Raw genomic sequence first — 26,965 nt, forward strand, 5'->3', positions numbered from 1 at the left:
TATGAAACAAATGAATTTTAGGTTCCAACTTGGGTACCATCTTCAATACTTCTGATGCCCAATATTTCAGATAAAAGCTACTTAACATGTATATGTTTCAGTATTTTTCAAGTATGTAGACAAAGTCTTATGAGAACCGTCATGTCATCATCATATGAAGCTGCCCAAAATCTAAGCTCTACATAAGAGGTTCTGTTGTTTTCTCAACATCCCAAAAACAATGCAGGTGGGTCAACATTCGTCCATCTGTGACAGCATCCAACTGACAGGTACTGAGGCTAAATTAAACCTGGATCAGATTTACAGATTCTGTTAAACTATAGCTAATTATCCTTACTGAAAATAAGGACAAATATAGTGCTTGTGATTTGCATTACTGCACTTTCCAGTATAAGTTGGGAAGCTAATTTTCTCAAGTATTTCATTATAATTTCAGAGACGGGGGAATCTCAGTTATCATTGCAATCATTTTTTAAATTATCATGTGCTTTTTGCTTAACTGAGTGCCCTTTATCCTCAAAGGGGGTCGAATCAGCTCCATGGGAGCTACACAAAGCTAATTTGGGTTAACATAGGCCAAGGTAACTTAACGTGGTCTTGAACTGCACTAACAAAAGTCATGGGTTGTTTCAAATTTTTCTCAAGAATCTAGAGTAAACCATGACTTCAGGCCCATGTAAACAGTTGACCTGGTTCTCAGATAGAACCAATTGCAACTAGTATTTATATGGCCATCCCATATTCTCTGGGCTCAGGGGAAAGGAGAGGGAAAGGAAGTGGTGATTCCTTCTCCCCTCTCTGATTGCCCTTGCACCCTGGCCAGTGGTATTCCAGGTGATGAGTGTCAGACATTAGCCATGTCCCACCTGAAGTCTGATGCTATTAAGAAAACAGAAGGGGGACAGTAAGAGTGGGTGTCAAGTAGTATTGAACTAGATTTGGTGCCTTCCTGCCTCTGCAGTGATCTAGGGGCTGGCAATAAAACCAACGCAGAACCAGTTGGAAGTCAACACTCTGGATTAGCCCTAGAATAAAGTGTCCACGTAGAACTGCCCTCAAAAGTCTTTTAAGTATTTACTTTTTGTTTACTTTAATAGAATATCAAATATTACAAAGCACTAGCCTGTGATGCAGATATATGATATGTAATGACATGAACTCCCAACTATATAACTAACTAAACCATGTAATGTCTTACAGATTGAATATGCCTCAATTTAAATCCTTGGGACTAGAAGTTTCTTGGACTTTGGTGTTTTGAGGATTTTAGAATACCTGTATTTGTATATGTACACATAATAAGAAACCTTGGAGATGGGACCCAAGTCTAAATACAAAATAATTTATACTTCATGTACGTGTGACTTTAAGATAATTTTATACACAATATATTTTAATAATATTGCGCATGAAACAAAGTTTGTGTACATTCAACCATCAGAAAACAAAATTGTCACTATCTCAGCCACACATGTGGACAATTTTAGAGTATTTCAGAATTCAGAATTCCAACAAGGGATGTTCAACATATACAACTTAAAAATAAGGAGCCCCTGGTGACGTAGTGGGTTAAAGCCTTGTGACTTGAAGGTTGGGTTGATGACCTGAAGGCTGCCAGGTTCGAATTCAACCCAGGCAGAGCACGGATGAGCTCCCTCTATCAGCTCCAGCTCCATGCGGAGACATGAAAGAAGCTTCCCACAAGGATGGTAAAAACATCAAAACATCCGGGCATCCCCTGGGCAATGTCCTTGCAGACAGCCAATTCTCTCACACCAGAAGCGACTTGCAGTTTCTCAAGTCATTCCTGACACGAAAAAAACTTTAAAATTACATTAGTAGGAAAAAGTAAGAAGAATAATGTAATTTAGTTATGGCCTGATAACCTAAAAAAGGAAATACTTATAAATAATTCACTATTTGTAATTATTTACTGCCAAAGTTCAGATGTATTCTTACACATGTCCTTAGAAATGTTGCCCAGCAAGCTTGTTTCCATGTCAGGTCAGATTGAGACAAAGCTTAGTGAAGTAGATAGATACTAATCAGCACTTCAGTTCATGGCTAGAATTCTCACAAAATGTTACTTTACCTGTCCTGATATCAAAGGCTGGGTTAGTATCCGTTCCTCATGAACAAACGGCATCTTCAGAATGCCACTGAGTTTCATGCTCCGAGATCTCACAAAAATGTGTTCCATGTCCTCACTGTCACATCTGGGTTTGCAGAGAAAACATGGACTGAACTGAGCCACTGTCAGAGCTAAAGAGAGCCATTTGCCACAATGCATGCTGAAATTTTGTTTTCAATCAATAGATATCTGTGGGAAGACAAAAATATATCTTACAAAACAATACAAATATCAATCTTATGCCAAATTGAAAGCTCAATTTTCACAATTAGTAATTTGTTCAATTATTCAAGGAAAAGAATAAAGTTGGATTATTGTTATTATTTTTGAAAAACTCATCCTCATGCATTCTCTTAGAAATACATAAACCTCTTATAGACACAATTGGTACAGAATGGAAAGATATCTTTCAGTACATTTATCTTATAGATTAATCTTGGTAATTCCTATAGTGCATTCTAGCAATAATTCATTTCCCATATCTAAGTTTAGACCAAAAATCACTTTGTGCTAGACACCTAAGGGACAAACAAACAATTTTTGCCAATTACTATACATGGGATGATACTGAACACACATTGCAACAAAAATCTCATAATCACAGCTCAAGAAAAGTTACTTTTGTGAGAGAAGATACAACTTCTAGAATCTATCAGTCAAGAGTTTATAATTTCCTATGGTAGTATATAATTCTGCATGTAGAACTACGCCGAGCCATTTGCCACACACTGTGCCTATTGCAGAATGACTGAAGTTCCCCACCCATGACTATTCATGCCTGGAGGAAAGAGGGGCATCACAGTGAAGCAATTACATTATCTGCTGAGTAGGCTTGAGCGATCCATGAAAAAAATGATTCTAAACTCGTTTCAAAAGTAGGGGGCGCCAGCGTTTCGTTTCTGATGTCATTTCCGAATTTTGCCCCCCAAAAAATTCAAAATTAACGAAAATTCATTAGTTTCAAAAGTAATTCGTTAATGGCGGACGCGCATGCGCAGTGGCAAAAAAAAACAGCACGAGGGGAGATTTTACAGGACTCTCCCGCCCTCATTTTTTGAGTGATCTTCTTCAAACTTGGTACAGTGGTAGAACACATTTAACACTGATAGCTCACCAAAATTTGGAACGTTTCCCTTATCCTCTGATTTTTGGCAAATTTTCATAGCTTTTATAATAAACCATTTTTTAATAATTGCAGAAATCTGTTCCTGGTTTGAAAGTCTTATTTCCTGTTAAATTGGGTTGTCTTTACTGTGAAAGTCATTGTTCTACTTCAGAAACTTTGTTTTTGTGGCTGAAACTTTGTTAAATTGGTGTGTGTGTGATATATACTGTATGTATGTATATATATATATATATATAGAGAGAGAGAGAGAGAGAGAGAGAGAGAGAGAGAGAGAGAGAGAGTCCCTGCATATGTGTGTGTGTGTGTGTGTGTGTGTGTGTGTATAGGTAAAGGTATCCCTTGACGTTAAGTTCAGTCATGTCTGACTCTGGGGGTTGGTGCTCATCTCCATTTCTAAGCCCAAGAGCCAGTGTTGTCCATAGACACCTCCAAGGTCATGTGGCCGGCATGACTACATGGAGTGCCATTACCTTCCCACCAGAGCGGTACCTATTGATCTACTCACATTGGCATGTTTTCAAGCTGCTAGGTTGGCAGAAGCTGGAGCTAACAGCAGGCACTCACTCTGCTCCCGGGATTTGAACCTGGGACCTTTCGGTCTGCAAGTTCAGCAGCTCAGTGCTTTAACACACTTCGCCATCGGGGCCCATGTATATATAATATACATACACATACACACAATGTGGAGAATATGTGGAAAGGTAGATAGATAAGTTGGGAGCCACAGCGAAGGCACCTTCCTGGGAGCAAGGTCTAATAATAATAATAATAATAATAATAATAATAATAATAATAATAATAATAATAAATCCCTTACAATATCCAAGATGGCTCACTGCTACAGAATCTTGGGAGCTTTAGTTTGGTATGGTACCATTATTGGCAGAGAAAGCTAAGCTGTAGGAGTTGAAATCCAATCATTTATCCTCCCTATAGAATCAATTTTATATGCATTTTTAGCTACAGAAAAGCTAAAATCAGGACAGTAAAAGAACAACACCCAGAAAATGGGAATTCCAGACAGGAAACAATCAGGGCCAGCTAATACCTCCCAACAAAGGATTCCCCCAGGTAGGAAGCAGCCAGGCTTTGAAGCTGCAAGGCTATTCAATGCTAATCAAGGTGACCAATTGCAACATTCACACTTGCCTCCCACAGACAAGAGTTCTTTCTCCCACCCTGGACCTTCCACAGATATATAAACCCCATTTGCCTAGCTTCGCACAGACGTCAAAACCTCTGAGTATGTCTGCCACAGATGTGGGTGAAACGTCAGGAGAGAATGCTTCTGGCACATGGCCATAGAGCCCGGAAAACTCATAGCAACCCAGCCAGTAGGCTGTTGCTGAACAACCTATGAACTTTTAGCATTAAAGGAAAAAATGCCCAAGATTTTATCACTTAATACTGTTGGCATGTCTGGAGAAGAAGAATAGAATGTTTCTATACCAGGCAAGGGCAAACTTTGCCCATGTCTGGAGTTAGGAATTGTAGGAGTTGAAATCCAAAACAATTTGACAGAAAACTGGGAGTTGTAGTTTGGCATGGTACTGGCTCTCTTCTGCAGGGAAGGCTAGGGACTTTGTAAAACTACAGCTCACATGATTACATGGCACTGAATCTGTTGCAATTGAGCTGGTGCCATAATCCTTTCCGGGAGATCTCCTCAGTGGAGATATCTCTTAAAGGGATATCCTCTGGCTCTAAGGATTCCCTTTAGGAAGGCTTGCCTGGCTCTGGTATTCCCCTTTAAGCCAGTGGCTGGAAAGTCTGGAAAGAAGCAAAACCAAACACGCGGCTCCAGAGGAGAAGGCCAAGCGCAGGCAGGCATGTCTCTTCTCTCTTCTCTTCCCTCCCTCCCTGCTTCTCTCTCTCTCTCTCTCTCTCTCTCAGAGAGAGAGAGAGAGAGAGAAGCAGGGAGGGGAGAGAGAGAAGGGAAGAGAGAGCAATGCAGAAGGCTTCTACTGAGCCGGTGGTGGGGGGGGGGGGGCGCGTCTCAATGGCATTTTTAAAATGCTAGCAGATCGATGGCCATGCCTCTCCCTCCCTCCCTCTTCCACTCTGATTGGCTGAGAGGCATGCCAACATGGCTTCTCCTCTCAGAGGGGCTACAGCTACATCCGAAGACATCAGAAACAAACGAAAAAAAGGTACTTTTATTATTCAAATTCGTAATATTTGTAAGGCAGTGAGCAGATGGTTCAATATCAATTCAAAAGTAATTATGAAACAAATTTTAAACGAATTTAACGAACTAACGAAAAATTTGCTCAAGCCTACTGCTGAGATAATAATTTTTCATCTTCTGTAGGGACATAGCAAAAGATCCTGAAATCTCAGTGTTTTCCTCAAGGCATTGAATGGTCATGAGAGAGGTGCTCACTGTGGAGAGAGAGAAAGAAAATACCAGTCTCTGCATCAACCAAAAATAGACACATGAAAGCAGAAGTTTGGTTTACAAATGTATGTGCTAATAAAGGGATGTCAGTCCCTATGCCATCCCCTTTTGCCATGGAGCCCATTACATGACACACAGAGATTTCCATCTAGGCTCTGTAGCGAAAGGGGAGAGCAAGTGGCGCATGCCACCATGGCAGCAACATGGGAGGCTTCTTGTGTTGCCTTTAGTACAATTGGGGAAGTCAAGTGGTGGCGCTCCCCCCCCCCCCATGGGATGGGGCAGAGATAAGTGAGGTAATGTGGGACATGGAGCAATGGGTTTTCCACGCACCCCTCTGGGACTACACAGATTCGCCATGATGCAAGGCGAATTCATGGGCCTTCGTGATAAGGTACTTAATCAGATTTGTTCTATGTACTCAGCGGTTATCAAAGGTTTTAATCACATTGCATTTGTGTATTTAAGGTACACTGTTGATGAAAGAGGTTCTGTTAAATTAAATGGACCCCTAAAAATGGCTACTCCTCAAGAGAAAGCACAATGTGTAAATGTAAATGGTAAAGAGATTTTATTGACACGTTGTATTATCCATAGTGTTGTGGTAATCTCTGAGCGATTAGACTCACTTTAACCCTCTCTGGGGGAGATTCCACCAAAATCAGCAGAGTAGTAAAAGCAAAGCTTTCAAATGCAACAGTTACTTACACTGGCGAGCAAGAGAAGCCTTTTTAGGATTGCAATGGACTGCAGAGTCTCAATAAAAGTTCAAAAAGTATTTATTTAGGTAAAAAGAACTCCATTGTAGATAGAAAGCCTTGGGAGCTATCTAGATTACTATAGACTGGATTCTAAGGAAAAATAAGAAAGGAAAAATAACAAACATCTACATAGTTACATCTTGCCAGGAGAGATAGCAGGATGCTGCTTGTTAGCTTGAAGAACAAAGGGAGAAGGAAAGAACCAAAATGGTTCCAACCGCATGGTCCAGTTTATTGGGGCCATAAAAAACATTCTGACCAATGGGAAGTTAGTGTCCCTAAAGATTCACATTTCTACTAACTTCAAACTAAGGGATGTGACGTAAACAGGATAGAGTGAAACACAGTAAAGCCTATCTAGGCATGCTTTGGAAACAGGGAAAGGATTCCCTCAATCTAACTCTATCATCTATCTAACTACATTTGGACTTGAGTAGTCCAGGATGATGTCCCAACAATCCCCTTCTTCAGTCTGGGCTGCTCATGTCCATCAGGTTCAACATCCTCTTCAACTTCTCATGAGCATGTCTTGGCAGAGGTTTTGTCAGGATGTCGGCAATCATGTCTTCAGATCTGCAAAACTCCAACCTCATAAATCCTTCTTCATGTGCATTCTTCACGATGTGGTATCTTGTGTCAATGTGCTTGAGCAATGTACTGATCTTCTCTGTTTGAGTATACTTCAGACAACCTTGACTGTCCTCAAAAACTTGTATTGGTGTTGGTTCTTTGATTCCAAAATCAAATAACATCATATGTAGCCATTTCAATTGTTTGCATGCTTCTGATGCGGAAACATTTTCTACTTCTGTTGAAGATGAAGTTACTACTTTTTGTTTCTGTGTTGTCCAGTCTATCAGTGCATCTCCGTAGAAGAATAGATAGCCGCTGGTAGACTTGCGATCTGTAATATCATTGGCCCAGTCAGCATCCACATACCCTGTCAGTGTAGGGTTGCTGGTGGCTTGTAGTCTCAACTTGAAGTTCATTGTGCCTTTTAGGTATCTAGCAACTCTTTTGATTGCAATTAAGTCATATTTGGTTGGTTTACTAGTCTTCCTGCATAGTATTCCAACCGCTGCTGAAATATCTGGTCTTGTGATTCGAGAGATGTACAACATTTTCCCAATTGCCTCTCGATACAAGGTGTTGTCACTCAATGGTTCACTTTCCGAAGTGTTTTTCCAATAGTTCACTTCCATGGGTGTAGTCACTGGATTTGCTTCTAAGAGTCCAAGATGTTTTAGCAAGTCAAGAATCTTTTGTCTCTGATTCAGGAGAAAGCTCCCATCTTCTTCTCTTTCAAGCTGTATTCCCAAATAATGATTCAAATTGCCAAGTTGTTTGATTTCAACGGTACGGCTCTAATGTTGTACAAGATCATCAAAGTCAGATTTCTGTTGAAAGCAACACACTATGTCATCTACATAGGCTAGAACATATGTCCATCTGTCGTTCTTGAATCTAGAATAAAGGCAAGGGTCAGCTTTCCCTTGTGCAAACCCCTTCTCAATTAACATTTGATTTAATTTCTGATTCCAGCATTTTGCTGCTTGTTTTAATCCATAGAGAGATCGTTGCAATTTGCATACATATCCTTTGTGTGCCTTGTCTTCAAATCCAGGTGGTTGTTGCATAAATATCTCTTCTTCTAATTCGCCATGAAGAAAAGCTGTAGCAACGTCAAGGTGTTCAACATTCATTTTTCTAGAAGCTGCAATTGCAAGCAATGTCCTCAAGGTGGTGTGTTTTACAACAGGTGCAAAAACTTCATCATAATCCTCTCCATATTGTTGCGAGTAGCCCTTAGCTACAAGTCTGGCTTTGTATCGCTGTATCTGTCCATTTTCATCACGTTTCAGTTTGAAAATCCATTTACAGCCAACTACATTCCTATTTTCTGGTGGTGGCACAAGTGTCCATGTCTTGTTTTTATGTAATGACTTTATTTCATCTGATGCAGCAGTAAGCCATTTTTCTTTTTCATCCTCTGGAAACTTCAGCATCTGATTCCAGGATGGTGGTTCCTGTAGTTCAGCTTCATTGGTAAGATGAGCAAATCTATGGGGAGGGACCCCACAATTTGTCCTTTGAGATCTGCGTGGTAATTGCTCATTTTGTCCATCGGGTGCCTCTGCACTTTCATCTGGTCCTTGAGGGTGCCATTGATGTTCCTCTGCCATGCCACTATGTGGGTCGATCCTTTCATCGGGTCCTTCGACCTCAGATGTCAGGGTCTCTCCACTGGGTGGCGTTGGCTCATTTCTTTGATCTGACCTTCTGATCAGCGATGGCAGGACTTGTCCAGCAGATAGCGCAATTGGCTCATTTCCACTCTGCAGACCGCATGTTAAGTCATCAGAGTCATTTCTTAACAAAGGCTTATCAACAGGAGGCTGTAAATTTCTTCCAACTCTTTCATCTATGTAAACCGTCTTTCCTACAAAAACTATATTCTTTTCTGGATCATAAAGTCTGTAAGACTTATGTTCATCAGAATAACCAACCAATAAGCATTCTTTAGAGCTGCAATCAAACTTCCCACTTTGCTTTTCTCTTGGGGTGTACACATAGGCTTTGGATCCAAACACACGCAAATGCTTTACACTTGGAGAATGACCAAACCACAGTTCATATGGAGTTATATGACTTTTTGCATTGGGCATTCTGTTTTGCAAATAACAAGCTGTATTAATGGCCTCAGCCCAAAATTTACGCTGAATTCCTGCATGATAAATCATGGATTTTGCCATTATAATCAAACTTCTGTTCTTCCTTTCTGCAATGCCATTCTGATGTGGAAAATAGGGAAGAGAATATTGACGTCTAATCCCATATTTCCTCAATAGATCATCCACTGCTTTATTGCAAAATTCTCCTCCATTATCTGTCCTCAGAATTTCTGGCATCCTTTGAAATTGATTCTCAACCATGGCCAAATATTCCTTTAATTTGTTAAATAATTTGTCTTTGTGCTTCATGAAATACACTTTGGTATAACCAGAAAATGAATCTTTGAAAACCACAAAGTACAAAGACCCCCCAATGATGTAGACATGGGGCCACATACATCACTGAATATGACCTGCAGAGGGCGTTGTGCTTCAAACTCTTTGTCTTTTGGAACATTTGGAGCACATGCCTTGGCCTTTATACAAGTTTCACATATCTCCTTACAACATGAATTTACTTCCATATCTCTACATACTTCTTTTGCATTCTAGACATATTTCTCATTTGCATGACCAAATCTTTCATGCCATAAACGAGCACAATTTCGTTTTTCACATTCTGGTAAGGCTAATCCTGAAAACTTTGGCTCAAACATAACTTTGAATATCCCATGATATTCCTCAGCCTTTAAAACAAGTTTTCCACCTTTCAGCACTTTACATAGTCCATTCTCAAAAACAATTTTACATCCATGATGCATCAGCTTTGCCACATAAATCAAATTAGTTCCAATGTCTTTACTGTAGTAAACATTGCTGAGAGTTAGATTGATCCCAGAGTCTGCACATGCAAGATTCACTTTGCCTAGCCCTGTACAATTAACTTTTTGCGATCCAATTCCATTCACAGTAGATTTTTCTTTGTTGATTTCTATAAAATAATCCAAATGACAAAAATAATGGTCCGTCGCTCCAGAATCTAATATATCTTTTTCATTAACAAGCTTATTGGTCACATGTAATGCAAGGCTTCCAAAGAAATCATTAATTCCTTCTGACTCAGCTGTCTCACTTGGTAACACCAAATTTGCATGCTTTGCAGAGGTGTGCTGACCTAATCTCTCATTTGCATTTTCACTGACAGAGGACTGGCTTTGTCTTCTGACCTGGGTATTGAAAGCCCTAGGCTTTGATCCTTGACTCCTGCTGTGAGAAGCTATTTGATTGCTTTTAGAAAACCAGCAGTCCTTTTGCAAATGTCCTGACTTTTGGCAGAGATTACAAATCACTTTACTTCTAGCCTTGAATTTGTTTCCAGCTTTAAGAGCCATGCTTTTTGACTTAGATTCAGATTGCATATCATTTTTGGGATCAGATCCATTTCTTTCCAGATATTCAGATTTCAACTCAGCCGTGACCGATTTAAGAGTAAGAGGTTCACTTTCAAGTCTGTGTGTATTACATAAAATTGCAATAATACTTTTGTAAGATGGATGGATCCCACATGCAACTGATCCTATGCACATTCTCTCAGTAATTGGTTCTCCGCTAGATCTCAATTGATCAACTAGAGATCTTATCTGTTGCAGATAATCATTCAAATCATCTTCTGAATGCATTTTTGAATTAAAGAGTCTTTTATATGCAAATATAATATCTGCCTCCGACCCTTTACTGTAATTAGTCTGCAGATAGTCCATCATCTCTTTTGCATTAGAAGCATCTCTTACAAATTGAAAAACTCTCTCCGATAGAGAATTTATTATTATGCATCTTACCAAACGATCATCTTCCCTCCACGTCTGGATAGCCTCCTCCCCAGCTCCTTCTGGTGGCCCCCCTTCTTGCAGCACTTTTAGTTGTGCTGGTTTGAGCATGGTTTCCAGTCTTCTTTTCCAGTTCAAATAGTTCTCTCCATTATCTTGCAGCTTGGGTAAGCTCCAAGAGGTTTCTTTGTTTTGCTCCATCCTTTCAGTTTCCAAAAAAAGGTTAAAAATCTCCAAAAATCAAAATATTTGGAATAATCCAGAAAAATCAAAAAATTAAAAATCTTAAAATTAAGTCTCAAATCTTTTGAGAACTTTCCTCTGCTCCTTATTTCAATTCAATCCTTTTAAAAAAAACAGGCTATTTCCCTTTTGCTCAGCTCACAGTGTCTGGGCCCGTAAACCCTTTGTTGTGGTAATCTCTGAGCGGTTAGACTCAATTTAACCCTCTCTGGGGGAGATTCCACCAAAATCAGCAGAGTAGCAAAAGCAAAGCTTTCAAATGCAACAGTTACTTACACTGGCGAGCAAGAGAAGCCTTTTTAGGATTGCAATGGACTGCAGAGTCTCAATAAAAGTTCAAAAAGTATTTATTTAGGTAAAAAGAACTCCATTGTAGATAGAAAGCCTTGGGAGCTGTCTAGATTACTATAGACTGGATTCTAAGGAAAAATAAGAAAGGAAAAATAACAAACATCTACATAGTTACATCTTGCCAGGAGAGATGGCAGGATGCTGCTTGTTAGCTTGAAGAACAAAGGGAGAAGGAAAGAACCAAAATGGTTCCAACCGCATGGTCCAGTTTATTGGGGCCATAAAAAACATTCTGACCAATGGGAAGTTAGTGTCCCTAAAGATTCACATTTCTACTAACTTCAAACTAAGGGATGTGACGTAAACAGGATAGAGTGAAACACAGTAAAGCCTATCTAGGCATGCTTTGGAAACAGGGAAAGGATTCCCTCAATCTAACTCTATCATCTATCTAACTACATTTGGACTTGAGTAGTCCAGGATGATGTCCCAACACATAGAGCTTTCTGTTAATATACCATAGGACTTCAAGCATAAATGCCATTGAACTGATGAAACTTCTTCACTGGTAGAACAGTGCCTTTGTCCTGTTTTGTCTTTCAAAAACAACCTTAAAACACATTATGGTTTGCTGAGTGTCCTGTCCACCAATTTAAAAGTTTAAGCCACAAAAACCAAGCTTCTGAAGTAGAACAATGATTTTCAAAGTAAAGACAACCCAATGAAACAGGCAATAAAACTTTCAAACCAGGAACAGTTTTCTGTAATTATTAAAAAATGTTTTTTTTAAATAAAAGCTATGAAAATTCACCAAAAAATAAAGGAAACATTCTGAAATTTGGTGAGCTAACAATGATAAATGTATTCTACCACTATTCATGCCTGGCAAGTTTGATCAGGATAGCTCAAAAAATGAGGGCGGTAGAATCCCCTAAAGTTCCCCCAGTGCTATTTTTCGCTATTGTGCATGCTTGTCCGCCATTCATGAATTAATTATGAATATTCAAAAGTTTCAGAAAGTTTCAAATTTTTTGTTTCAAAATTTGGAAATGACTTTAGAAATGAAGCGGCAGCGCCCCCTATTTTCAAAGAAAGTTTAGAACCATTTTTCCTGGATCGCACATGCCTATCGCCTAAGTCCACACAATCACCCACTGAGCTGGCTTGGGGCTGGCAGGTGTCCTTATTGCACAGCCCCAAGCTGGCCTGGTATATAGATAACATCTGGATAGCAGAGGGTGCCAGAACTAGTTTGGTTCTGCAAGACTGTTACCCTTACCTTGCCCCTCTTTATCAGATCTTTGTGGGGACTACTGGGAATTAAAATGGTAGTGGTTGCTGCCTGGCACCTGAAGTTATGCTAGCTGGAGCAATAGAGTGACACGAGAGAGGAGGGTGAAAGGAGGAATCACACCCTCCTTCCCCTAGTCTCTTTTCCAATCACTTCATCACTCCAGCCATCATCACTACATGTACCAAGTGGTGACCACTTCCACTTTCATGTCTGGAAGTTGCCATTAAGGTCAAGATAACAGGGGGTGATAGTGTGAACAATCACAAATGTTTCTGAAATGGAAGCACTCCAGCTGTGTGTACTGGCCCAAAATTCAGACAAGCTCCAGAGCTTCAGCAAAGCTCCACATTATATCATAACTTTTTTAAATGCATGACAAGGTCATCTGAAGGTGAATAGTCCCAATGTGTCATGAGGATGCACCTTGTTTCCATTCACTTGCAAACTGACTTATATCGTCCATTTAGTCAGGCCCTAAAAACAACATTAGGAAATGTCTTTATCCCGAATTATTTGTACTACAAATCCTCCTTATAATTTATATTAGTGAAGAATTCATTAAGAGATGAATTCCATCATACATTTTTGTGTGTGAAAGAAATGAGATCATATTTGAGTAACTACCAGCACCCAATGTAACTTTTTCAGCTACTTTGCAAATAATTCCATTGTCTCCTCAGCGCAGCAGACAGGTGTCATCCCTCAGTCCTGGCCTGAGGGGGAAAACATGTTCTGATGTAAATTAAATGAAATTTTGATCATCCATTTTTGACAACAATGCTCCCGCACAACTTGGTTCAAGTATGCTCTTGCAGTGCATAGAGATAGAACATGACAAAGGGAAGCTTGTTAGTACACTCTGATGACACTTGCTATAGATACATCTATTCGCTTAATAAGCATACAGAATATGACATTACCTCCCTATCATAAACAGGCCACAAGGCAGGTTTTCAGTAGACAGCCATCAGTGGTTGAACATGTAAAGAGTATAACTAGTAATCTGAGTCAGTTGGATCAGTGATAAATGTGAAGAGCAGCTGTACTGAATCAGACCATTGACAGATTTGGTTCATGTTGTCAAGTAAAGCCTCAAAGCCTTTCTCTCAGGCTAGATCTACACTGTCCTATATCCCAGGATTGGATCCCAGGCTATCTTCTGTGGACTAGATGATATGAGTCACTTTACACTGCCATGTAATTTGAGATAAGTAGATAATTTGGGATCAGTTCCTGGGATATAAGATAGTGTAGAAGGTCCCTTCTATACAGCTGTATAAAGTCTACATTGTACTGGATTATATGACAGTGTGGACTCAGATATTGTGGATAATCTGCCTTGATATTCTGGGTTATAAGACTGTGTGGAAGGGCCCAAAGAGGCCTCACATTTCGGCAACTAAATTTAGGAAATTCAGTTCAAATTTCTCCCTAGATTTTTAAATTCAAAAATAACATCTTTTCTGAAATGTTTGCATTAGAAAATATTTTCTTTTTCAAGGTGTATCTTCCCTTTTCTTGTAGGAACTCAAAATTGTTCTGTTTTACCTGTACAATATTTTATCTGCTATCTTATCAATCTTAAGATGACAGAAAATGACTAGCCCAGTTATAAGAAATTGAGAACAGGCACACTGGATAAGATGAAAGGTCAATCTAATTCAGAATGCTGTAGCTAACTAGAGCCCCATCTATACTGCCATATAATGCAGTTTCAAGTTGCAGATTAACTGTGTTGAACTGGATTATATGACAGCGTAGACTCATATAATTCAGTTCAACGCAGTTCAATCTGCATTATATGAGTACACACTGACCATATAATGCAGTTTAAACTACATTATATGGCAGCATAGATGCCCATTACTGTTATCAGCAGGAAAAAATACCGTGTTATCTATCAGCAACTGTAGATGATTTAGGAAGCTCAACTTTATGCTTTGAATGTCATCATCATTATCTAAATCATACCCAAGGGGACCTACAAACATAAATCAAAACATGTCACTAATGTATTTATTAAACTGGTTTTCTTTGCAACATAGGAGACTAAGATACAGATCAATTAGCAAATCTGGAATTGTTCACCAAGCAGTGAATATAGTATTATTCTCAATATATTGTACAGCGAAATCCATTTCACATAGCAATTATTGTCTCTGTAGTGTTGATTAATTATCTTTTTCATGGCTCTTCATATGGACATTTCATTTTGCAGTCAATGTGAAGGCAAGGCTGATGTGGTTTTTAGCAGAGAGTGAGCTTGAAAATGTATAGGAGAATGTTATGGGTATCTCTGTCATTCAATAAGTTACCTTCCTCTGTGTAATGCTTGCCATTTTTTTAAGGATACTAAGAAAAGCAGCTAACAGTACTCTCATTATTACATATGCACACTTTACATTTATATTAAAACTATTTCAGTCAATTATGTTGGTCTAAAGCTCTCCAAATTCTCTAAACATGGTCAATGGTCATGCAGTTCCAGTTTAATTGTTATTGCAACGTCCTATAAAATCTTTGGATAGTTTGCAGAAGGTATTTGGAATTCTCAGCCATAGAGCTCAAGTATCTTACCATACTACAAAGGATGTTATTTCACAGAAGGGGGGGGGGAGAGAAAGTGTCATATATCAATGGCATTATGTCCTATTGCATTAGAAAGCAAATCGTATCATTTCTTAGATCCCATCACACATTGTTCTTTCTTGCCTGTTCTCCTGAAATCATCCATTTTCAGATGTATCAAATGAATGGGTACAATTCCTGCCCACTCATTAAAAAAAACCCTTGAGAAAAAAAAACTTTGGTGATACTAGAATTTCCCTTTCAATTCTGCTACGCTCAAGGAGACAGGAGGCATTGATCTGCATACCCCCTTCTCTGGGCTTGTCTCCTTTCTCCCAATCTAACAAACTAGCTCTAGCGCAAAATTGAAAGCCAAGATTACTATGAAGGAAAACTGACAGGAAAAACAAAGAGGTGATATTTCATAATTTTGGTATTCCTAATGATTAAATTAATTTAAAAAATACCATGCCAGGCTCATGAAGCTGGATTTGGGGAGAAAAATGTCAGTGTTTACTAGGAGACCGCCCATAGGAACGCCCCATACTCCACGTCATTCTCCAGGATCTCATTCTCTCATACACTTTAGTCCTGAGGTTGGATCTACACTCCCATATAACTCAGTATCTGAACCCAGATTATCTACATTGAACTGGATTATATGGCAGTGTAGATTCATATAATCCAGTTCAAATAAAATAATCTGGGATCAAATACTAAGTTATATGGCAGTGAAGCTCCAGCTTGAGGAACCTTTACTTCAACCAGTCAGTACTCGACTGGCAACGGTCACTCAAAGGACCTATTCATTGTTCACCTCTAAACTGTGGAATGATCTGCCAGAAGATATTAAAAAGTTAAACAGACTGTCAAAATGTTAAAATTCTTCTGGCAGGCCTACCCAACCAGTCAATTTTAATCTATGAATCATAAATTGATATTTTATGGCTATAATTGATTTTATATGCTTTAATCTTGTCTATGTGTTTTAAATTTGTGTTTTAAATGGATTTATGTGTTTAACCATTATCATGTTTTCTCTATTTTATTTTAACTCTATTGCATCTTGAAGATAGGCAGGAAGATAAGAAAGAAGAAAAAGGAGATGAAGAGGAAGAGGAAGTTGCTATTGATTTGATAGGTCATGAGATTGTATACTGGAAGTTTACAAGGAAAGATGAAGAACAAAGCCTTCCATTATTGACCTACAGTGATGATGGCTACAGGGCTGCCATGCTACTTCATTGTTAGTTTCTGCCTGTGGTCTACCTCCTATTGGTCTCTGTGTGAAAGGAATTATCTGTGTGGTGGTTCCCACCGTGTGTGGGTTTCCACGGTCTTTAGAAAGCAGTATATCCACCAGTAATATCAATCTAGAAGCCTGAAATGTATCATTCTGTAATCAGTACAAAAAAGAGGATGTCTCTGGATTCACTTTATTACTTTGCTTTACCATGAAAGCCAGATCCAACCACATTAGCAATGTCAGCCTTGGGGCTGGAGTTGCTTCTTTCCCAATTACTATGAATTGGGAATGGCTAGCCTGAAATTCCCATCCCATCCAACATATGAACATGGGTTTTTTTTTTGTTTTGTTTTCTTGGTGCAAGCCAGTTGGCTGAAAATGTTCTCATAATTAATTCGCCACTACTACTGATTAGACATATGCTCAACCAATTAAATATTATATAAAGCTCATAAGCAGCACATGACTCCCTGGGCACCCTAAAAATGTGTCACTCCTTCAACATTTTCATTATATTCAGAGCAAGGCATTTAGGGAGCAAATCCCTTATTCTTGGGGGAAAAAACTGTATTCCTTTAAGATGCTAGGAAGCATGATGCTACTGTAAAATAGTGCACTCACTTCCAAAGAATCTCTAGTGTCCAAATGAACACCATGTATTTATTTATCGTATCAGAAGTGAACTGAAGGTACAGTTGTATTGTATTTAAAAACACAAAGTAAAAAACTTGGCATTATACTGATTTGCTGTCCAGGTGCCATCAGTACAGGAAAGGGGGGTGCACAATGCCTGTGTTGATTCTTCACCTAGCTGGCCATGTCTAAGCACCTGACTGACATAGTCATTTCTGCTTATATTAGAACAGGGTGCAAACACAACCCCCTCCTTTTTGCTGGTCATGTTGGCAACCCATTTTCAGGCACCTGAATGGAGATCAATGACTGGCTAGGAATGGTGGCATGGAAAAGGTAAGAGTCCATTGGTGCTTTTGCAGTCCCTATTTGTATAACTGTCCAAGATTCAGCTCTGGTTCATATGCAATCCAGAGCTGCTCCATGTTAGGTTTACACTGAGATAACCTGCCAGATGTTGATAATCCTTTTGGGTTAGTGTGTTGCACCATATTGTGGTGATGATTTGATAGAAAGCAAGAGGGCAGCCTAGGGTGAGAGCTGAGTGGGGCTGAAATTGTTCCCAAGATTCACCATAATCTCAAACATCAGCCATACCTACTTAATGGGGAGTAATTCTCATAGAAATCAATAAGATTTACAGCCAAGTCATTCACAGTATGTCCCTGAAACATTCATTTTGACCTGAAATGAAATTTCCCACATAAAATCCAACTCTGTTTTCTTAATTCAAAACTATTCATTAGAGTTTGACAATACAGTACATGTTTCCGTTTGTTTTTGCCAGGGCTTCAACATCCTTGGGACAACCCTTTGTTACTGCTATGCTAACAATGGAAGTAAACAAGAATGCTTTTCACAACAGCTATTGTAGGTTAGCTGCATTTCTGTTGTCCTACTGGCAGCAGGAATTTTTATTCCTACAGATTGAGTATCCCTTAGGCAAAATGCTTGGTATTCCATATACTTATGAGATAGCTTGGAAAAGGGACCAAATCTATACATAAAATTATTTTTTTATTTCATGCATAACCGAAGGTATTTTAATACATATTTTAATAATTATTTGTATTAAACAAAGCTTGTGTATTCTGAACCATCAAAAAACAAAGGTGCCACTATTCACATGGACAATTTTGGATTTTGAAGCATTTCAGAAATCTGGATAAGGGATGCTCAACATGAAATAGTTTGATAGCCCAATTCCATATCTCAGATCTTTTTCCACTTCAGAAGAAGGAAAGCATTTCCTTGTAGCAATAAAAAGAGACAAATTCCACAAAGAACCAATTCTACTCTTCTGCTCTATAGCCAGAAGACCAATAAGATAAAAGATGTCATGAGAACTAAAGAGAAATCTGGCTACAAATGGAATCCATCACTTCGGTTGAAGGCTTTTCAGGAATGTTGAGCACTTTAGTATATTAAAACAGGACTGAACAGTAGTTTTGGAAAGATTTATTTCTCATATACCTCTAAGGTGATGCCCCATTTTAATAGCTACAGCTCTGTTACTATTTCTTTGTCATTGTGAGTAATATCTATTTATTTGGGTCATTTGGGTCAGGCAAATAGTTTGTGGAATGGGTTTAATTCAAAGTTGTCCTTCCACAAGAAGAATGTAAAAGGTGAAATACTAGAAAAGGTGAAAAACAGTCCACACCTAGGGTGATCCCAAGGTGATGTTTGGCACCTTGTCATTTGTTTTATTATTCAGTTCATTTAAATGATGTTTATTTAGGGAAAATAATCTTATTGGCTGGAAACAATTATTTTTGTGTGTGTCTGTTATTGTGTCTACACCAGCTTCTCCAAATGTCCACTGATAGGTGGAAAATATCTAAGGATTATTGACATTAGAAATGCTATAATCAAATATGTATGCCAGACTTATAGATCTTGAACTTTTAAAACTGCTACTTTGCCAATTCAGTATCATAACCAATGCATGACTCTCCAAAAATCTCAAACACCCTTTGCAGTTGTCGTAAGTGTATCTATTTACCTGGAACATGCTCAAGACCAAATCCTTCTTAGGTGATGCTGTTCTTGACAGGAAGCATTCAAATCTGAAAAAAAGAAGAACAACTTTAATGTATTTGATTATGCTGCTGATTAAGAATCACTTGTTTTCGAATAAAGATTCATGCATTATATTCAATCTGCCTTCCCATGAAGATTATACTTCAACAAAACAGAAACTTACTTCACTCAAAATTACATCGGCATGCAAACTGAATAGATATATGGGTATTTGGAATCTTTCCCTGAAAATTGGATATTATGGCAAACATGTTCATTTTGCAGTTATTAAATAACTACTGCAAATACGCTTTATGTAAATATCTCAATCCATTAGCTCAATTGAACAAATACATGTAAGGACTTCTAAAGAGTCATTATGGAAGGATTTGTACAATGTGAACAATCTCATGCATGCCAGCCTTTGCTTTTGTTGCCTTTAATGGTTCTTGATAATGAAATAATGTTATTATTCATAACGATTTATACTAATTGTCTCTTCCTAAGCTTAGATGGCCTGATTATTGATAGAGGATAAGAGGCACTATTAATAGCCAGTTACTTCAAGAACAGAAAATGAAGAATCATTCAATAAACATGTAATCTGCAATTACAGACTCTCAAAAGAATCAATTACTCACATTCATTGTTATGGCAAACCTAGGTAAAAAAAGTTGTTGGCCACTATCTGTTTTAAAAACTTTTAAAGATCCCTGATGACAAGAATTACTAGTGCACCTAGGTGTGACCATGGCTTGAACAGTGTGGATGTTTCAGAATACAATTAAAATACAGGTATTTTTTTCCTGTGAATTCAATTGATGCCAGAATGTCTGACCTCCTGATATGCTGAACCCCTAAGGTACAGAGCAATAAACCCCTTGGATGATTTAGGATAATGTGGAAGTGCTATTCCAATAACAGAGAGGAATTCTACCAGGAGCGTGAAACAGCTTTTACAAGTTCCCATTTTAAGATTAATGCTGTGTGTAAGATGTATATGTCAATAAAATAGCCCTTGTTTAACTCAGTTCTTTGTGTCAGGTCTCAATATTTCATAGTTGGTCATTGAAATGCTGGCTAAATAGGATGTGGAGTAAGAATCAGCGTGGTGTTGAAACATGACTCTGGAGACAAACCTGACTATACTTAATTAATTTGGACAACTCACATTCTCTCAGCCTCAGAGGAAGGCAAATGCAAACTCCCTCTGAACAAATTTGCTTAGAAAACCTCATGGTAGCTTTGAGGATCACAATAAGTAAGAAATGATTTGAAGGATGTATAAATATGTAAAACGTGACTTGTCAAGGTTCTCAAATATCCATCTCAAAGCCAGGTTTGACTCATGTACCAACTTCCATATTGAAAACAAGTGTGCACACTTTTCTGCAGATTTTTCAAAATGCATCTTTGGTGTGCATTTTTGCAATGGGTCCCCCTGGGGGAGAAGAGCGGTATATAAACTAACTAACTAAATAAATAAATAAATAGATGTGATTGACTTTCTAACTAAATGCTGTTCAAATGCGCAAGTTTTTCATACACATTTTAAAATGAAGCCAATTTCAATGTTTTTTTTGTTTTGTTTTATATTTTAAAAAATACCTGATGAATAAACTAAATCACAAGCTCAGAGATATATGGTTTTCAGGATACAGATTGAATCCAGAGTTGCATTGGATTCTGAAAGATGGATACATTCTAGCAATTTCGATGTTACTTAGATAAATTATGAACAAACTGAGTAGATTCTGGTAAGAAAAACACTGAAATGAACATGTTGTCCTTGTCTATTGTCCTACCGGCTGAAGGAAGATGGCACAATAGCAGAAAAAATTATGTTCCTCTGTTGTACCAGAAGGAAAACATCAAGGTCAACATCCACGCATCAAGTCTCAACTCCTGGGTAAGAATAATAACAATCTGTTCAGCCAGCTAGCCAGGAAGCAGAACAGTATGGAGGTGTGCCAGTCCTTTTCAACACTGCATGATGAACTAGAATCCCAGAATGATTCCCTCTTGCCTTAGAAACCTTTGGGGACTGATAGTCACGGACCTTACAAACCTCCCAAACCTCCATAGCAACCCATTTATCCCTTTATGATAGCAATTAGCTTTCTCTATCTCTCTCAATTAATTGTCAGTTTCCTTGGCAGTCACAATTAACCTTTAGTTAAGTGGAACTACTATGCCATAGAGAAAATAAAAGCAGAATAGTTAAAAGCAAGTATAGTTCAATACAGTCAGTTCTTCACATTTGCTGAGGACAGGAATGCAAGACTACCGCACAAATAAAAAAAAAACCCCACAAATAAAAAGATGCCTTGTTAGGGTCTCCCCTTCCTAGATAACATCACTCTAGAAGTTGGCCATAGAATTGTGCTAGAGTACTTAGACATTTCTAGAAAAGAATTCTCTTCAGGAATCTCCAGGTCCTCCAGGCCAACTCTGGGATCAGCTTTGGTGAATGTTGAACATAAAGTCATTCTGGTGGACCTAGAGGTTCCTTTTATAAAAGCAACAAATAAAATCTGTAAAAGTTAAAACTCCAAATATGTAAGCTGGCTGTGGTTTTATTCCTGTACATTTTCCAAACAAAAAGCTCTACATATAACTGATCTAAGCATGTAGATAACAGCAAATCGGAAAGAATTTAAATTTAGAATGCCCTGTTAACGCGGGACAAGTACATAGCAGCTGGGATTGAGCTCTTGGTCTGCTGAACACTTTTTGAATCCAAAATGAGAAATAACTTTTGAGGAGGGGAGAATGACTTTAAAATGTGAATTGTATTTTGAGCAGAACGTATTTTATATACCAAAACTTGTATTTATAAAGTTTGGTAACATCACTAATTGTTTCCTTATTTCAAAGTCAAGGCATTTTGATTTCAGGAAGCCTGTGCTATTTCTCACTGTTCCCAAATGGCAATGTAAGTATTAAATGCTGGAATAATGCCAGAATTCAAATGTATCTTGGTAGTTCCTCATTATTATGCATGATTTAATCAGGATGCTGGATATGGTTTAGATATACATTATACATACAGATTTTTTACACATTATATTTTATTTATTTTTCTTAGCTAGTTTGAATGATTCCCTGTCTTGAAATTTATCCAGACTTGTCCAGAATTTAGGAGTTTTATTTTTGTTTTTGTTATCACTTAGCATTATCTCTATGTAAGTGGCTACTGGCTATCAATCCACATCCAAGAAATGTACAGGTTGAAATATGGAGGTGTTAATAGGACAGGCAATAATTTAGGCCAGTATATAGAAATAATCTGTTGTTATTTTAATAATTAACAGCAATGATATTATTTATTTAGTTATTTACAGTATTTATATTCCACCCTTCTCACCTCAAAGGAGACTCAGGGCGGATCACATTGTACACATATAAGGCAAACATTCAATGCCATATAACATAGAACAGAGATAGATGCAGAGGCAATTTAAACTTTCTCCAGCTTCCAGCTTCCTGAGGGTATGCTTGATTCTGGCCACAGGGGGTTCAGCTGCTTCATCATCCACTGTGACGGCAACTTCCTCATTCCAACGGTGGCTGGATGATTTTTATGGTGTTGTAAGTTAGCCTCCCCACATATAAGTGGTACCTACATTTTCTTCTTGATAGATGCAACTATCTTTCGAGTTGCTTAGGTCAGCAACGAGCAGGGGCTATTTTTTATTTTTAATTGTCGAGTGCTCACCCCGACACAGGCTGGCCTCGAACTCATGACCTCTTGGTCAGAGTGATTATTGCAGTTGTCTGCTAACCAGCCTGCGCCACAGCCAGGCCCATTAGCACTCTGAACACCAATGGATATTTTGTTAAACTGATAACATTGAAGGAGTACAATGGATCCTGTTGTGAAACTGGAAAAGAAACTGTTAATGATAAAGTAATTCTAAATGTACCTGACACCACAGGCTGATACTGCATTGGCAGTTCACAAAGGACATTAGGGCTCATGCCCAAACCTCCATTACTTACTATTTCTTTTCCTTTTCTTGTTCATTTACAGTAGGTGAATCAACAACCTCACTGTCACACCATCTGGTACTTCACTTCATCTCCTCTGGTCACTTCAGTGTTCCACCTTTTCTCCCCTCTCTTCTGTATTTATGATAAAAGCAACACATGCATGCAGGCTAAACCATAGAGACACACATTAAGTGGCATAAACCACCATAGGATGTACCACATTACTCCCTAAAGAGGACCTCTCCCTGGCCCAAAATGTGAAAAACATGCCAGTGCTGAGTTCAGTTCACATCAATAGAGCTATCAACACATACATGAAGAAATATTACAGCTAAGTGAAGACGTCAACAAGCTCACAGTAGTTGAAGCTTCCCAAGCTCACAGTAGTTGAAGCCACATGGAGAAGGCTTTGGAAAAGCTATATTCTTACCTCACTCCAATACCATGACTGAGTCTCATAATGGCACAGTCCACTTACTATGAGACTTCAGCCAGCATTTGTGATCAACACAACAGTAGACTAAAACCATGAAGTTGAATCAAAATGTTGGAACTTATAACACGACACAAGCTCTCCCCTCTCCATAGGATAGCAAGCACAGTAGCAAATCAAAAGAGACAGGATGTTTAAGATTTGGGTTGGAGACTTTAAATGTTATTACAGTTACTTCTACAATTTTCTAAGAGTGTCTGGGCATTACATATGGTATGATCAGCTGAGCTGCACTATAAAGACTATTGCTTTAGCTTCCTTCTTGCCACAGCTTTTGTTCCAAGTTGGGTACATGCATGCCCACAATACAATTTTTTTGGCATCATAAACACACTTGTCTTCATTTTGCAGGCTCTGATTTTGTTGGACAGTTTATTAAACTGAAAAGTGTACCACTTTGGTCATATGAAGTCATTAGTTTGAATACTGATCAAACAATGAAAAGCTGATGCTGTCTGGGTGTAAGATCTTAAATCACGTAAAGAAACAAGCAAAAACACTGACTGTTCCTTTCTTTTCCTGGAATCTTTATTTGAAAACACAACAACACAATGAAACTGGCTGTTATTCATCACCACATGGCACAACTCATAGCTTCTAGGATATGCCTTGTTAGCTTAATAAACAACACAGCTATGTTATATTTCATATTTCAGTGTTTTTCACCAACTTTATTTTGGATACAAAAAGTAGTTATTATCAAATAGTTCTAATGTTTGGTCCTTGTTTATAAATTATTTTATTAATCAATCACAAATAGGTATATTTCTTTAAAATGGTCAATATTTTGACTGCTCTGTGCTGGCTCAGAAACCTGTTGGTGTTTGACAGGCAATCAAAAAGTCAAAACAGATGAACTGGAAAACAATTTATGGCACATTTTCCCCCTCTTGGCAGGTTGAAGAGCTCAGTGTGTTTTTCATTCATTATTATTTTATGTTTATAATTAAAGGACCCCCTTCTCCTCACACTCTCTCTTTCCAGAATATGTGCTCTCTTTGAAACTGTGTGTGGGGGGGATATTGGCAAGGCCAACAAAACCCAGAATACTATTGGTACTTCCCATTTTTAATGATAATGAGGATATGTAAGCCAGTTCTCTCTGCTTCAGTTCTCAAATACAATTTTGGAGACCAAATAAATGAGGAAATAGTATGACAGAGAGGAAAATTTGCTTGAAAAATACTCAATGCATCACATCAGTATGTCATGAAATGTACCATTTATTTTGATGCATTTTATTCTCTTACGTTGAAATGTGCATGATGGGATGCAGTCTCTGGATTATATCATACAATGTCTGGGAAGAAAGTGTCAAAATGAAAAAATAGAAAATTATTATTCTTTCTTAGTTCAGTCTAATAACTAGCCTTAGCAACTAGTTTGAAATATGGCAACTTGATGTAGATCCAGGTGACCAAGAACATAAATTAGATGATGGACTGCTATAAAATGTTAGCACTCCTCAGGGTTAGTTTGACAGCAAAGAAGAGACAATCAATAGTATGTGAATATAATCCAGACAAGGCAAAGGCCCTGTTGAAAAGAAAGGTGATGGCCCTGGAAAAAATGGTGCTGGATCAAATAACACTATTTCAGAAAGGCAGGTTCATAGCATGGGTTTTCTCCTTAATTTAGTGCTATCTGTGGAAGAACATCAGAAGGACAACAGTATTGGACCAGGGGCAATTGTTAGCTTTCATGTCAGTGAGATGGTAAAACTATCCCATGTTTTTCTATGAACTTTTAAGGAGTTACACTAGGAGGACCACAAAATGAAAAAAATAAAAATAAACAAACAATACTCCAAAACAGTGGTCCTAGAACAAATCAAGTTTGAACTCTCCCTAGAAGCCAAAACAACTAAACGGAAGTTACTGTACTTTGGAAACATCATGAAATGACATGACTCACTGGAAAATTTGGCAAAGTAGGAAGTAGTAGGATATAAGAAGAGCACATTGCAGCTGAATTAGGAAGTCATAGCACTGCATTTGCAAAGCCTGAGCAAGTTCTTAGAGATCTGCCATTAATAGAATCCACACAGGTTGAAACTGGCTTACTGGTAAATAACCACGGCAACATATTCAAGGTGCCTGAACACTATCCCAAAAATAGTTTGGACTAAAATTTGGGGAAAATTCACTGCTCCATTGACACAAGAGCCACCAGGATCTTGAAAAACAGACTAAGAGTCTGTTTTTCAAGATCCTACATAAATATTACCTGGAACAGAATTTAATTCTTGGATGCTAATGAGATCTAAGCATTTGAATACAGCAATTCTGTATCATTTATAGGTAAATGTAAAGGTTTTCCCCTGACATTAAGTCTAGTCGTGTTTGACTCTGAGGGTTGGTGCTCATCTGCTCATCTCCATTTCTAAGCTGAAGAGCCGGCATTGTCCATAGATGCCTCCAACGTCACGTGGCTGGCATGACTGCACGGAGCACTGTTACCTTCTCACCAGAGCAGTACATGTTGAGCTACTCACATTTGCATGTTTTTGAACCACTAGGTTGGCAGAAGCTGGAGCTAACAGCAGGAGCTCACCCACCCCCTGATTCAAACCGCCGACCTTTCAGTCAGCAAGTTTAGCAGCTCAATGGTTTAACCCACTGCACCACCGAGGGCTCCTGTCATTTATACTACTTGTTTATTCATTTTCAGTACCAGTTTAAGAAGGCTGGTATTGAAATCTAAAGATTTCCATGATTTGTTACTTGGACATCCACCATCATATAATATGCATCAGAGCAAACCTCCTTTTCTGGAGGTTGTAAAGCAGAGGCTGGATGGTCATCTGATGGGGGTGTTTTGATTCTGTGTTCCTGCCTGGCAGGGGGTTGGATTGGGTAGCACTTGTGGTCTGTTCCCACTCCGTGATTCTATATATATCCCTGTACAAGCATTAACAATAACAATGGAAGCCTTGTTCAACTGCCCACCAACAGAAGTAATTAAATTAGTAGCACAAGAAAAAGGATATCTTTTTTTATAGTTCTCCTATTTTCTGGAACTAACACTTCTTGCATTTGGTCCCCACTTCTTTAAGTGAGCCCTAACCATGCTTTATATAAGGCTTTAAAATTAATATTTATTTATCAATTACTTTTAATTGTTCTCAGTTCTGTTTTTATGTTGCATATTAACATAGTTAATTTAAAATCAGTATGATCTTACTTTTATTAATGCTGCTTTTTTAATGTTAATGGTCAGGTTAATATAATTTGCAGATTGTGTGTGTGTCATGTCCAAAATTCATTCATGTACTTGCAGTGTTGGTAGTGAGAAGAATTTAGTCCTTTTACAGCCCTGTGTGCCCATT

General features: G+C 38.3%; 1 protein-coding gene across 1 annotated transcript in view; it reads right to left on the minus strand.

Annotated features, from left to right (window-relative positions):
* LOC100567780 (cadherin-19) overlaps nucleotides 1–26,965 on the minus strand; it is an 88,551-nt gene that overhangs the window by 49,303 nt on the left and 12,283 nt on the right. Inside the window, exons 2-3 of the mRNA XM_003219698.4 lie at nucleotides 19,135–19,198; nucleotides 2,093–2,320 (exon numbers count right to left, since the gene is read on the minus strand). Of these exons, the coding sequence (XP_003219746.2) occupies nucleotides 2,093–2,290 (198 nt within the window). The 5' untranslated portion in view covers nucleotides 2,291–2,320; nucleotides 19,135–19,198. The remainder of the gene's footprint in view (nucleotides 1–2,092; nucleotides 2,321–19,134; nucleotides 19,199–26,965) is intronic.

The sequence above is a fragment of the Anolis carolinensis genome, chromosome 4 (assembly GCF_035594765.1).
Source record: "Anolis carolinensis isolate JA03-04 chromosome 4, rAnoCar3.1.pri, whole genome shotgun sequence".
Taxonomy (NCBI): domain Eukaryota; kingdom Metazoa; phylum Chordata; class Lepidosauria; order Squamata; family Dactyloidae; genus Anolis; species Anolis carolinensis.